The sequence below is a fragment of the Chanos chanos genome, chromosome 1 (genome assembly GCF_902362185.1).
Source record: "Chanos chanos chromosome 1, fChaCha1.1, whole genome shotgun sequence".
NCBI lineage: Eukaryota > Metazoa > Chordata > Actinopteri > Gonorynchiformes > Chanidae > Chanos > Chanos chanos.
This window is the reverse complement of record NC_044495.1, coordinates 22,786,809-22,799,719: the sequence shown is the minus strand read 5'-3', so window position 1 is coordinate 22,799,719 and position 12,911 is coordinate 22,786,809. Positions and strand designations below refer to the sequence as shown.

Genomic DNA, 12,911 nt, shown 5'->3' with positions numbered 1-12,911 from the left:
TAGTGTTGATCAATTGCGTAAGAAGAGATTGTCTTCAGTTGAATAGAGCATAAAGCAGTTGCTAGAGGAATGGCCAGTGGGTGATACAGAGAGTGAATCATGGCATGATGTATCCCACACTCTCTGTGCAGATGCAACTGAAGACGGGGATGGACTTTGGAGTGGCAAAAAACACAGGCATGGTCTAGTAAAAGAAGGTGCTGCTTACCCAAGGGGTTTCTCCAAACGACCTCCCAGTGAACCCACAATCTCACCCAGGGTGCAGAAAGCTTGGCCCAGGAAATCCTGTGTTAAAAAGAGGGAGAGAAACTTGAAAGGTTCACACTAATAAGAACACAAATTGAAAAGATACCATTAATATTCTCAGTATCATCAATTACTGAATTACTGAATTACTGTGACAAATCCTGTACTGATGATTAATGGTTACAAAAATGGCAACAAAGCACCGTTCCACAGGGCTGATAGAGCCCAGTATTTAACAGGTCCCAACTGATCCAGCCATCACCATAAAGGACTGCTGTGATCAAACAGATTCAGGTATGGTGAGACCATTAGTTAAAATGGGTGAAACTTTGACGTTAATGCCAACCAGCGAGGAAAAACTGATATTCATGAAGTACATTTAAGTCAGTGAAACACTTTGTTAGAGCAGTTTCTCAATGGGGTTAAACATTTCTGAGGTTTAATTTTCTTAAATGAAAGATCAGGGTAAGGTTCAGAGTATACAAAACCAAATACAAAAACAAATGAAAAGAAAAAAAAAGAGCAGTGACCAGGTGACCTCTTTAAACTAATCTACCACACGGGGGGAATGCAGCATGCTCTCTGCTCATGTCTAAAAATTCATGAAGAGTAAACAGTAATCTCTGTGTTTAGCTGATGGACTCCATCCAATTTAGACTAATTGTTTGGCAAGCTAGAGCACACACAAGGCAGCCAAGAGGATGGGGAGAAAAACAACACATTTGTTTCTACCTTGAGTACTGATACCAATTTTTTTTTTGTTTGTTTCTCCCCCTGAGCAAAAGTTCACTTTGGACTAAGAACATTCATTTCATGTTGATGAGGGCAGATATTTGGACACACTTCTGACTATGTGTTACCATTATTCACATTCCTGCCACAGACTAACCAAGGCGAATGATAACACGCTGCATTAATACTGCCATTCATTCAGCGCACCCCTTGAGCTGGAACTCAGACAATTACTGTATGTGTCTGGATGTCAAAGGACAGGAATTAAAATAAATAATTCCTCATTCTCTCTGTCTCTCTCTTTTTCTCCATCATACAGAGTAATAAGCTGACAAGATGAGTGTTGGTGGAATGGTAGTTCTCCCAGTGGTTGGGTCCCATCCCTTTCATTTTCACCTGCCGCTGATGGCTCACCTAGTGCGTCTGCTCTTCACATGTTAACACATCCAGTAATGTTTTTTTTTATGCAGTGTTCATATTTCCCATGTGGTGCAGGCTGTTAAAAGTGGTTTGTCATCCCTAGTCGAGAGCCAGCGTGGGTGTGTGCGTGTGGGGTGGGGGAGGTGGAGTGGCATGGTGAGGCACCCAGATGTCTGATTTGTGGTATAATTTGGACAGGCAGTCTGTGGCATGATGTGGAGGGAGAACCAGAACTGGAGTCACTGAGAGCGTTTTCAATTACTTCTCATGACTTCTCTAGCACTGTTTGGCTCCAGGGGTAAACACAGCTAGCAGTGATGCTTGTGCAACCTTGTTTCAGAAGTGGCACAAAGTCACAGGATTTGAGCTTCATAATGTGTCACGTCTATGGATCTTCAAAAGAAAGGACTTCATTGGGCCAGTTGAAAGATATAGTTTTTGGCAGGATTTGAGTCGCTTACAGGGCAAGTGGCTGCTTTTATAGGCTTTGAGGCCTTCAGAGGAATTCAGCGTTTTCACAATCTGCCCCTCCTGTTCACCAAAAGTAGAACTTCATACTGAATAGCTAAACAGCTAAAGCTCCTCCACATGGCTCTTAGCACAAGGCATATTCTTCATGTTTAGGGGCTGACTTACTAATGGCTTGCATTTAAATACGAGTAAAAGAGAAGTGAGACCCTGTGAGACAAAATCAAACCTTGGAGTTTATAAGATGATGGGCCGCACAAATATTTGCTGGCATTGAATAAGTGATTAGCATAAGTTGTGGGTTTTTGCATGAGAACTGATATGATATTTCAGGAGCTCCTGTGGGAGTGAAAAAGGGCAAAAGGAGACAAAAATGGAGTGGATGTACATGAATAAAGAGTTGGTATGTTAAAAACCAGACTGATGTGCATATTCAGTGCAATTCCTTAAGTTTTAAGCGACAAAGACTTAAACTGACCTTTCATGGCTGGATTTCCTGAGTATATCCAGTAATAAGCAGTAACTTGCATGGACAGAAAAACGAAAGGAACTAGCAAACTGTCCCCTGTAAGTGGGACTGATGTCATAACAGCTGCATACAATCTTATTTCAATATTAGGTACCTCTTTCAAATGACATGCTTAAACGCGGCTTGCTGACTTGGAGAACTGCTATCCATTCAAATGACCCTGAGGCCAGAAAATGCAAAGAGGCAGGGAAGCCTGTAGGCTGTATGGCTCCAGGTTGCTCTTGTTTTCCCTAGAAAGACTCAAAACTGCATGTCTAGAGTGGTAATATATTTGAAACATTTTTGCACCTGGCATTTGAAAAAGACACACACAAACATTAAATGCTCTCTCATATCTGTCAACTCTTCGATCTCTGCTTGTCACTCTCTTGTTACCGTACGGGTGGCCGTTACAACACTGGGAATTTGCACCTGCTTCTTCTATGCCTTAAACTGTCTCAGAAATAAGGTCTGTAATAATAAAGGTCACGCTTTGTAAATCACATTAAAATCAAAGAAAATCATATCCATCTATTTTTATGACACCTCTCCCTCGCGGTGCCTCCACAGTTTGTTCACACCCACGATGCTCACACCCAAAACTGCAACTTAATTTATCCAAAACTCATGCAGGCTGCAAATTTAAAATGACCAAATGTCTGTGTGCCAACTTAGTGAATTAGCTCCTGTAATTATTTGCTTATGCTCACAGCTTTAGACTTATTAAAACACCACACCTTCAGTAAAATAAGGTCTTGATCTCTTCTTTCCAGTGGTGTCCTGGGTAACTGTGCATGTAAATTTCCGTGAGACAAAATAACTGTCATTCCTCTGAAACTTAGGACTGCCACCGAATGTAATATCCACTCTCACAGCCTTCCCACACAGAATTATAAACCACTTGTAAAAAATCACCCATACCATCCCCCTTATTCATTAGTGGTTCCCCACTGTCTAAAAAGACAGAAGGTCCTCTGTGTCTGAATGAAACGGGAGCAGTCATGCCAAAACAAGTTATGTGGGCGAAGAAAAGGTCATCTGTTGCATCATTCCTTCTTTCTGTTTATGCTGCACTGTCCTCCATCACAGCAACCCTTAGCACAGCAGTCAGAGCTGATAGAATTACAGCAGATTACCATGTGTTTACAAAACAAACCACGGTTACAAGCAGACACACAGCATGAGCTGAGTGACCAAACCGGTTATCCAAACTGCCAAAATACCACCAACAATCTTACGGTGGAAAAGAGCAGAATGGACAAAGGAGAGGAAACCTGGCAAAACTATCCGATACATGATCTCTGGGCAGAAAGAGAGATGGAGGAAGGGTGGGGGAGGTGGTAGTGTGCTATCTCCCCGGTCTCATACACTCATTACAGTAATAGTGGGTATTATTACCATGCCTCTATCACCACCTCCCTGTCTTCTGGTGAATCAGAGCTCTGCTCATTAACCACTCTTAAACCAGTTCATTGCCTGAGCATCATGCGTACCTGTTCTTTGTTCGTTTACTCATCTAACCCCCTTGTTTTCAGGTGTCCCTTGTGAAGTCTCTACTGAGCTGTGTTGTTCCTGGTTAGCTTTCCCCTTCCTGGTCAGTACATCTGTTCTTATTCAGTTTTTTTTGTCCTTATTAAGCATACCTGTTTAGCATACCTGTGTTATGATTCCTGCTTTATGATGATTTTTTTCCTGATTTATAACTTGATTTAGAATTCACTGTTTAGCCCTAAGTGGCCTGTTAATCGTGTGCTGAACTCTGTTTGTTTTCTGCTCTGAATTTTGAATGACATTATGGACTAAAGATAACCTACACTTACATCCTGCATCTCTGTGTAGGTAAACACTGAAGAAACAACACTTCACAGCACATTTGATATGTTTGGGAAAGCAGCAGTATACCTTGAAAGACTGTTATATGAAATATGAAAGAGATATGAGAAATGTTTACACTAAATATTTTCCCCCCAGAAAAACATCAGGTGACAAAGGCATGACTCCTTAAAGGTGAAAAAAACACAGATGTGAAGCGAAAGCACGATAGGGAAAAAAAAAAAAAGCAGACAGGAAATGGTGGATGAGCATGCACTCCCTAAAACCTGATGTGCACAGATGGGGCCTTCAGATGGTGCAGCCGATGGTAATTTGCACCGTTTATTTCAAATGTTATCACTAAGAACCTTACTGACCTGTCCTATGGGCACATTTGCTCAGTCATGTGACAAGTCCTGTGAGAGCTCCTTTCACGCTATTAATGAAAGCTATCAGGCAGCGGCATTCTTAGACCTCAGGAATTTGAGTTTCTGATCAGTAGTCACATACATTTGACAAGAAATCTGAGTGCTTTGCTTTCATGCGGATTAATGTAAATTTAATCCTACACCAATCAACGGCTGAGACTGGCGCTTAATGTCATAACGATTTTTTTTTACAGAGATGTAAGATTGAGGTGAAAAAAGAAACTAAAATGACAAAGTATTGATACACAGAGAGGATGTGCTGTGTGTAAATCACAAAACTCACATGTTTTGACAAGTTGGTGCTCTTTGAGTCAACATCATACCTGAAAAATAAAGGCATATTGAGAAGCGTTAGAGCACATTCAAGCATATCAATTATAATGCTGAGGTATAGAAATTAGCTGGCCATATCTGTACTAAGCATGTGTGATAATCTTCAAATGCAGACATAAAAATGGTAAGTGCTTGTGGACACATGGAAAAAGAACAATCCTGGTATTTGTGAGTGGAGAGGGGCAGAAAGAAGAGAGAAAGAAATGAAGGGAGAAACAGTGAAAATAGGGGGAAACTGGGGCTGTCACAAGAACCAAGTCGATGCCAAAATTCAGTACTATTAAGTACTACTAATAGCAGTGCTATTTTTTTTCCTACAGTATTGGTAGTATCGAGTCAAGGTCGGTACAGAACCGTGAAGGATTGATACCCAGAGGGAAACGAAAGAAAGAAAAGACAAAAAAAAGAAAGAAAAATGTTTTATGTATTTATGTTATGTTTTATGTGTAAGCCTATATATTTAAATCACGGCTTTTTATATACTTCCCCAAATTTAAAATCAATGTTGTGTCAGGACGTCTTTAGAAAAAACTCAGAGGTTACATGCCAGTGACTTGGAAGTCAGTGTTATTGTTTTGTTCTTGTTTCAACATTTTTTCATAGCACTGGCAGGGCAGCAAAATTGAATAGCTATGCATAAAAGGTTGATTGCATCTTGATACTGAATGCCAATACAGTCTAACGCCAGATACCCCTTTCTGAGTTACGAGAATTCGACTTTACAAGATGATTTGATTATCATGATTTCTGAGCCCGGCCAACAGCAACAAACTACAAACCGTCATCGCAGTCTGCTTCATTTCCTCCTCCTGACTTCCCATATGTGCCAACTTGTTCGGCGACTGTGAAACCAAATGCATTCTTTTCATTGCTGCAAGGCATTCTTCACATTCTTTTCACTGTTAGTTTGTTTGTTTGTAGTTTTTGCATTAAAGGCTGACACAGAGTATCACACTGTTGTGTAAGTCAGCGTGGCCTTAAGTCTAAGATGTGTAACTGCGGCGAAAGGGTTTATCTACAGCAGGCAAACAGCTACGCAATGGAGTAATTACTAAAGGAAAAACGTATTGTTAGCTTGCATTGTAAGTAATGATATAGCTTACTGAGCTAACTGTGAACATTTCATTGGATTTAGGGTTATTTTAGCATAAATGGGTGTCAGTTTGCGGGACGGAGGGCGCTAGTTTACGTGAATGGAGGGATATATACCACCCTTTTAAAACTGTTGCTGATAGCAGTTATAATTGTTATATTTCATCACTGTTGCATCTTTCATGTTAAATTAATGGATAACAACATTGTTTCCCTGAATAATGAAAGAGACTCTCTACAGCTGTTGTTCACAGTTAACTGTGAAATAGTTGCAGGCTCTGTGCTATTGTTCTAGTTTTTATTTGTTAATATTCATACAAAGCGTTTTAATAATGGAGTGTACGCTGACTGGCATTTCTGTTTTTGCCGTGTTGAATCAGGCATCGAGAATTATGGATTTTTATTGCTATTGGTGTCATCTACCAAAATTCTGTTTTCGTGACATTCCTAGGGGAGACTCCATAAATGCTCTAAAGACTTTTACCAAGTGAGATGAAGTAAAGTAAGGATCCCTAACTAAACCTCTGGGTCTTTTAACTAAAACTCTACTGTGTTTCCCTGTCAAGCTTTTGGATATGGCAGTTATTAGCATGGCTTGACATACTATGCCGATGCCCAATAAAAGTCATTTTATAATAAAATCACTAATAACTTTGACGTGACTGTTAAGTGATGATCATTTTTAATATATTATTTTCATTCTTATATCATGCACATTATGTCAAAAGCTGACATGGTTTGAGGTTGTTACATTGAATAAAAGCCAATGCTCTGTGAAATTCACTTCAGCTCATCACTTCAGCTGTTCTTACCATTTCTAAGCTTACAGATAAAAGTCCACCGGCCCCTTTGATCTTGCTGAAAACAATGTTTATTTCAGAGAGAACAACAATTTTCACTCTTACATTCACCCTTTATCACACCCCATGTCTCTCTCCCTCTCTCTTTCTGTGTGTGTGTGTGTGTGTGTGCGTGCGTGCGTGCGTGTGTATGAGAGAGAGAGAGAAAGAGAGAGAGAGAGAGAGAGAGAGAGAGAGAGAGAGAGGGAAACTGTGTGAGAATGCATGCAACTCAGCTGTGCCTTCTTCTCCTTTATTGGCCGATGTACAAAACAACACTGTCACATACAATGATCCACATACATCCATCTGAATGTGCATCTTTAATGTTCTTTTCCACTAAACACACTCACATACCACGAACCACACTTCCTGCGAGGCAGAGACACAAAGACGCATCATAGCCATGTTCACAGACTCACACACTAATGACCCAGTGAAGGTGTAATGTTAAGGCTGGAAGACTGAAGACTGGCAGTGTTCAGATGGCAAACCCAGTCAAGTGGCATGTAAGGTCAGGCAGGCTCTGAGCCAAGCCAAGGTGGGTCTGGTTCCTATGCCCACTCTGACTAGAACATCCAAACTCTGTTCTGCCCTGGAAAATTCCACTTTAGACCATTTCAACGGGAATGAAAGGTCTGCTTGTTTCGAGAAACGGATAAAAAAAGCTTGGTGTGCAGAGTGAATAAAAGCCTAACATTTCCTGTGAGTAAGACTGCCATGTTGAGGTTCATTGTGAGCGAAAAGGATTAAACTGGACAGTGATTCAAACACACACACACACACACACACACACACACACACACACACACACACACACAGCTGAACTACTCCTCCTTGTCACTTTGTGCTAGGTGTCTCTCATTGTCTGTGAGTGAGTACCTGTGTGTGCATGTTTGTGTGTACGTCTGTGGTTATTTGCTTATGTGTGTGCGTGTAGTTTGTACGATAAGCGTGTCATGTAAACGTCACAGTAGTGGTTTGCAGTGTGGTCTGATGTTCGCCCACACACCAGGCTCGGCCTGCAGGGAAGCAGCACAACTATCCATTTACACTTCCTCTGCCTCACTGGGCTGCATTAAGGCGTCTGATGCTATTTTTGGCCTGCCGTGGACTTGTCAGTGTGGCGCTGCCACTGGAAGGAAGCAAAACAATAATGCAGAGCATCACGCCTGCCTTGTCACTCACAAATGAACATGTGTCTGTGTTTGCCCACAGACAGAAAGCATTTGCAATGCCACGCTGAGATTCTCTAATAAATGCGTCTAAAAGATATGTCATTGGAACGAAATGGAAATGAAACGCACCATGTCTAGAGGGTTATGCGGACTTTCCTGTTTTTGAAAAATGAGTCAGTGGAAACATGGGCATGAAATGCTCAAATATGTAATGATGTCAGCTAGTGTTATCCTGAGGGAAGGCATCTAAACAAACAGCTCAATACTTTCAGTCTCTGGTTTAATTAGACAGCATCTCACGAACAGAGTTCACACTTGTCAGTTCCCCATTAAAATGCTACAACAACATCATTAAAACACAGACACATGAATTACATTACTGAGCTATGTCATGTCTCACAAGAATGAAAGTCCCCTGGTCTGTTATCTCCACAACAGGCACTTCATGTGTGCCAAGTGACAGGGTCAAATTGATAATGTATGAAAATGTCAAGGGCTAAATATTCACAATCATATTTTCAGTTGCTTTGGTTTTAACCCCCCTGCCCCCCCCCCCCCCCAATTTTCCCATTTATGGTACTATTCCCTTGTTGTCATGGCAACAAGCCATGCCACCCTTGTCAGTGGAGCTTTGCTCCCTCTTTTTCTCATGTCACAGTCAGTACCCACGCAATCCCAAGACCCTTCTGTAAGAGTCTGGGCAAGTTTTAAATACTGACTTTGACAGGCCATCGAGTGGGGATGCTGATCCACGTTGACAAACACACATGCACACAGGCATGCATATGTACATATACACACTCATAATCTCTCTTTCTCTCTCTCTTGCTCGCGGTCGTGCTGAGATGCTGAAACGTATCTGCTCATGGTTGATGTTTTGCTGTTTTACTCACAGATCAAAGCGCAGGTTCTGTCTTTCCTCAAAGAAGTAGTCCAGGATAAATTTACGCACAAAGTCTGGGTTCAAGGTGTTATCGATAACTTCCGTTCTCCCAAACTGAAAAAGCAGAAAGCAGGAGAGCAAGCCCTCAGTCATGCGAGGAGGAGATATGCTCCCTCAAATAACGTGGCAAGATTTCCATAATAGGTCACGACACATGTTGAACTTTTGATGATGGAAAATTAGTAAGATAACAAGTCAAATGCTTGAAATTATGATGGCACCCAACTCTCTCTGGCCTTCAGCTGCTCTTATCGGGTTGGGGGCTGGGTGCCACTGAAATTAATGGATGCACAGCCCACTTAAATGGCACCACTGAGAGGGGAGAGGCTGATATTTTTGTGATCGGAAATGAAGGCAAAATACGATGATGAGGAAATGACTCTCATGAATAACTGAGTTAATATTTGACTGGAGTGACATTTGCATATATAAATATTTATGGGGGAAGGGGGGGGGTGGTAGAGGATTCTGAGTGATCTCTCCTCTTTCAGCCCTGAACTTTGCTCAGACGAACGGTCACTTACCTCTCTCCATTCTTTGCTGCCAATGCCTTGTGTGTACAGCACACAGACTGTGAGATGGGGAGGAAAAAAGCAGCAATGTTAGACAAGAAACAAAAAAAATATTAATTGTGAGAGAGTTCTGTAAAGCAGCAGAAGTTTGACCTAAGCTCTGTCTGAACCCTTAACTAGACCACTGAACCCTAGCATCCTGTCAGTCAACCTTCTCTTGTGTGTTTCACAACCTGCTTTGGTATCAACAGGAGCAGAGCCAATTACCCTGGGTTACCCTCAGTCTCCTTTTACAGTGTCGCACATCAAAAGTGTTACTGCTGCATACCAGCATCTTTTGGCCTTCTCCACAGGAGGATTTCTGCCACGTACCTTTTGTATCAGTGAAAGTAAGTACTGCCTAAAAATGACATGAAAGTGATGTGACTGAGTGAGAGGGGAGGACAGAGACAGAGAGAGAAAGACAGAAACAGAGAGAGAGAAAGACAGAGACAGAGAGAAACAGTGAGAGAGAGGGAGATAGGAAAGAGTTTCAGGGTGAAAGTAAGACAGAAAGTGGAGTGAGACAGAGAGAGAGGGAGAGAGAGAGAGAGAGAGAGAGAAAGAGAGAGAAACTTGTGGATCAAAGCCCTATGTGAACATGACAGTTGAGTGTGAGTGTTCTTTCAATTCATATGGTCTCTATATAACCACATTACTGATCTCCTGTCTACATCATGTCATGTGGACTGGCCAAGGTAGGAGTACAGGCCATGTAGTGCTGTTTGAACTGGCTCTATAGCCCACTGGACCACGTTAATCTTAAGAGACTGGAGCAGCAGCACTCAGCATAATTAAGACTTGAACTCAGCACAAATGCCTCCTTGCATGAATGCATGGCCTCTGTATCTGTCCCCTTCAGTGCTGATATGGTTTAAAACCAGGATGATTGTGCCCAGAGCTTCCAAATGGATTCAGGCCAGAAGTAAAGCAGAGGTCTGAGGGATCATTTCTCCTATTTAGCGGTCTATATAACTCTGTGAAGTACTTATTTATATTTTTATTTGTAATATAACCATAATAAAAACATTTATTATCTTAAAACAATTCTTTAAAATCTTAGAAAGTCTGACCTAGTCATGTCAAAAGGTGGATAACATTAAAACAGGAGTAGACTCTCCACAGGTACTGAAACTTCTGTACAATCAGTTTGTTTCACTTCACTCTAATTAACACCTGACATCAGACCCGTGTGGATGAATATATCAGCATGTAGTATGAAGCCTGGGACACAGGCATGGGGTCATGCGGATGATTAATGGTGATCCATACAGAAAAAAGAAGCAGCTGTCTCATAACAGAGCAGAAAATGAGGAAGACCACAGGTTGCTGTGGTATGCACACAACGTTATTACCATATGCAAAATGCGCTTTCACAACAAAGACAAGAAGAAACTCAAAGAAAAAAGAAAACTTACAGAAATGCATGCTAGGTTACTGGAACACATAAATAGCAAGAGGGAGAGGAAAAGCAGACCAGTGGCCTGAAAAAAAAGAAGACAGAAAAACAGAGTACTATGAAGCGTTCCACCAAAAAGAGGAGAGGACTAGCCAAAAAAACCCAACAGTGCCACAGACAGAGACAGGTTAAGAGACACACAACAAAGTGTGATTAATCAGTGCATGAGACAAGTGAACAAACACCCTGAGGTCTGACCCACAGCGGCCTTCTTATCCTATTTGAGCTCACCTAGAATATTAGTGCTGTGTCTAATGGACTGAGAACAGGCCAGAAGCTAAAATAAGACTGCACAGATACAGATCCTCAGTCATTGCCTAGAAGACCCTTTTTCAAATAACCATAAGATGATGCTAAAAGGACACATACAGGGAGGAGCTTTCCATGACCCTGATATTTTATGACCACTGAAAAACTTGAGCGTAGCATTAGTTTCACAATATGACTAACGAGTCACGAATAGGAAAGCTGATGTAATCCAGAGGAATTGGTGTGTAACACAATGCTTGTGGAGGGTGTCACAGTTTTCCAATAAACCACACTGTGACAGACAGGCCACTCAAAGGTTAACATTTCCCTGTCATTCATCATGTTTCCCGGAATAACAAAGCTGGATGTCACTCACGTCTCCCTTTCTTTTTTGTCTTCTAACCATTCAAGTAAATTACAATTTGCTATTGATGCTGCCATTTTCAGAGTCTCTCATTATTAATCTGTTAGAAGAAACAATTCTGATGAAATTGCCGCCTACAGTGTTTCTGCATGTGAGCCCTGACCACATGCAGATCGGGCTTAGTCACCAAGGCCTCAGGCATTCTTCACACAGTCCATGTAAGTATGCAAGAGGGAGGCTGTGACTCAGCACAGAGCATGTAAGATGTGTATTTATAAAGAGATTCCCTCTGAAGAACAGGGCAAGAAAGGTCATGTTATTTTATCAGTTCAGGTAATGACATGGAAGTTTCCCTAGTCTGAAGGCCTGAGGTAACATGAAAAAAAATCATGAAAAGACAGCAGGACACACACACACACACACACACACACACACTCAAAGATAGATAGATAGATAGATAGATAGATAGATAGATAGATAGATAGATAGATAGATAGATAGATAGATAGATAAGGTAAGGTAATATAGAAGTTATATTTTGCTTCATATAATTGTTGAGGGAAGTCAGATGAGGGGCTACAAGTGGAAGGGCACAGCTTTCTTGCAGGAAATCTTGACACTCAGGTTGTTAGAAACATTTTCATCAAAAGGAAAACATGAACATTGACACATCTGTCATACTAACACTATGGTAGCATGAAAGGAATGCTCTTACTTGGATCAGACTTGGAGAATGTGTCTCTGTCAAGCAGGTTTCTGTAAAGGAAAAATAAAAGTACAGCATTAAAAAACAACCCATCTGATAGCTTGCATTTAGACACACAAAATGTGTGTATGTGCTTGTATGTCTGTTGGTGGATGTGCACGGATGCAGGCATACAAGATTGTATGTGTGAGTGAGGTTGTGTGTGGGTGTTGTCCTGCTGGAAAAGATGCTTGAATCAGGTCCAAGCTCATACTGATTAAAAGACATACCTGTGCCCATGTTATTTAAACAGTCATTACACCAGATGATTTGCCCCTTTTTCTTAATTATGATAGACAGTTTAAGGTGAGACAACCATGAAACCTGATAAAGTGAACCGCCACACGGAGCCTCCCTATGAAACAGAGACAGATATCTGCTCTCCAGCATCAACATTCTCCTCACTCCCCAAAGCCAGTACATTTATTCACTCATGACAGAACCCCATTCATTTAGCACAGCTCCAAATGTAAACCAAAGCCAGCCAGCTGTGGGTATCTGTGGATGATACTGCTTAATCTTAAATTAGCCGATCAAATTTGAT

The 12,911-nt window shown here is 41.4% G+C and overlaps 1 protein-coding gene across 3 annotated transcripts in view; it reads right to left on the bottom strand.

Annotated features, from left to right (window-relative positions):
* Positions 1–12,911, bottom strand: part of LOC115826918 (copine-8) — a 64,860-nt gene that overhangs the window by 36,261 nt on the left and 15,688 nt on the right. For 2 of the 3 annotated variants that reach the window (XM_030790869.1, XM_030790877.1), the window contains exons 2-6: positions 12,338–12,378; positions 9,524–9,570; positions 8,950–9,053; positions 4,898–4,937; positions 209–285 (exon numbers count right to left, since the gene is read on the bottom strand). In XM_030790869.1, coding sequence (XP_030646729.1) covers positions 209–285; positions 4,898–4,937; positions 8,950–9,053; positions 9,524–9,570; positions 12,338–12,378 — 309 coding nt within the window. Of the gene's footprint in view, positions 1–208; positions 286–4,888; positions 4,938–8,949; positions 9,054–9,523; positions 9,571–12,337; positions 12,379–12,911 lie in introns of all 3 variants that reach the window. The other variant, XM_030790884.1, reaches the window with a different exon arrangement.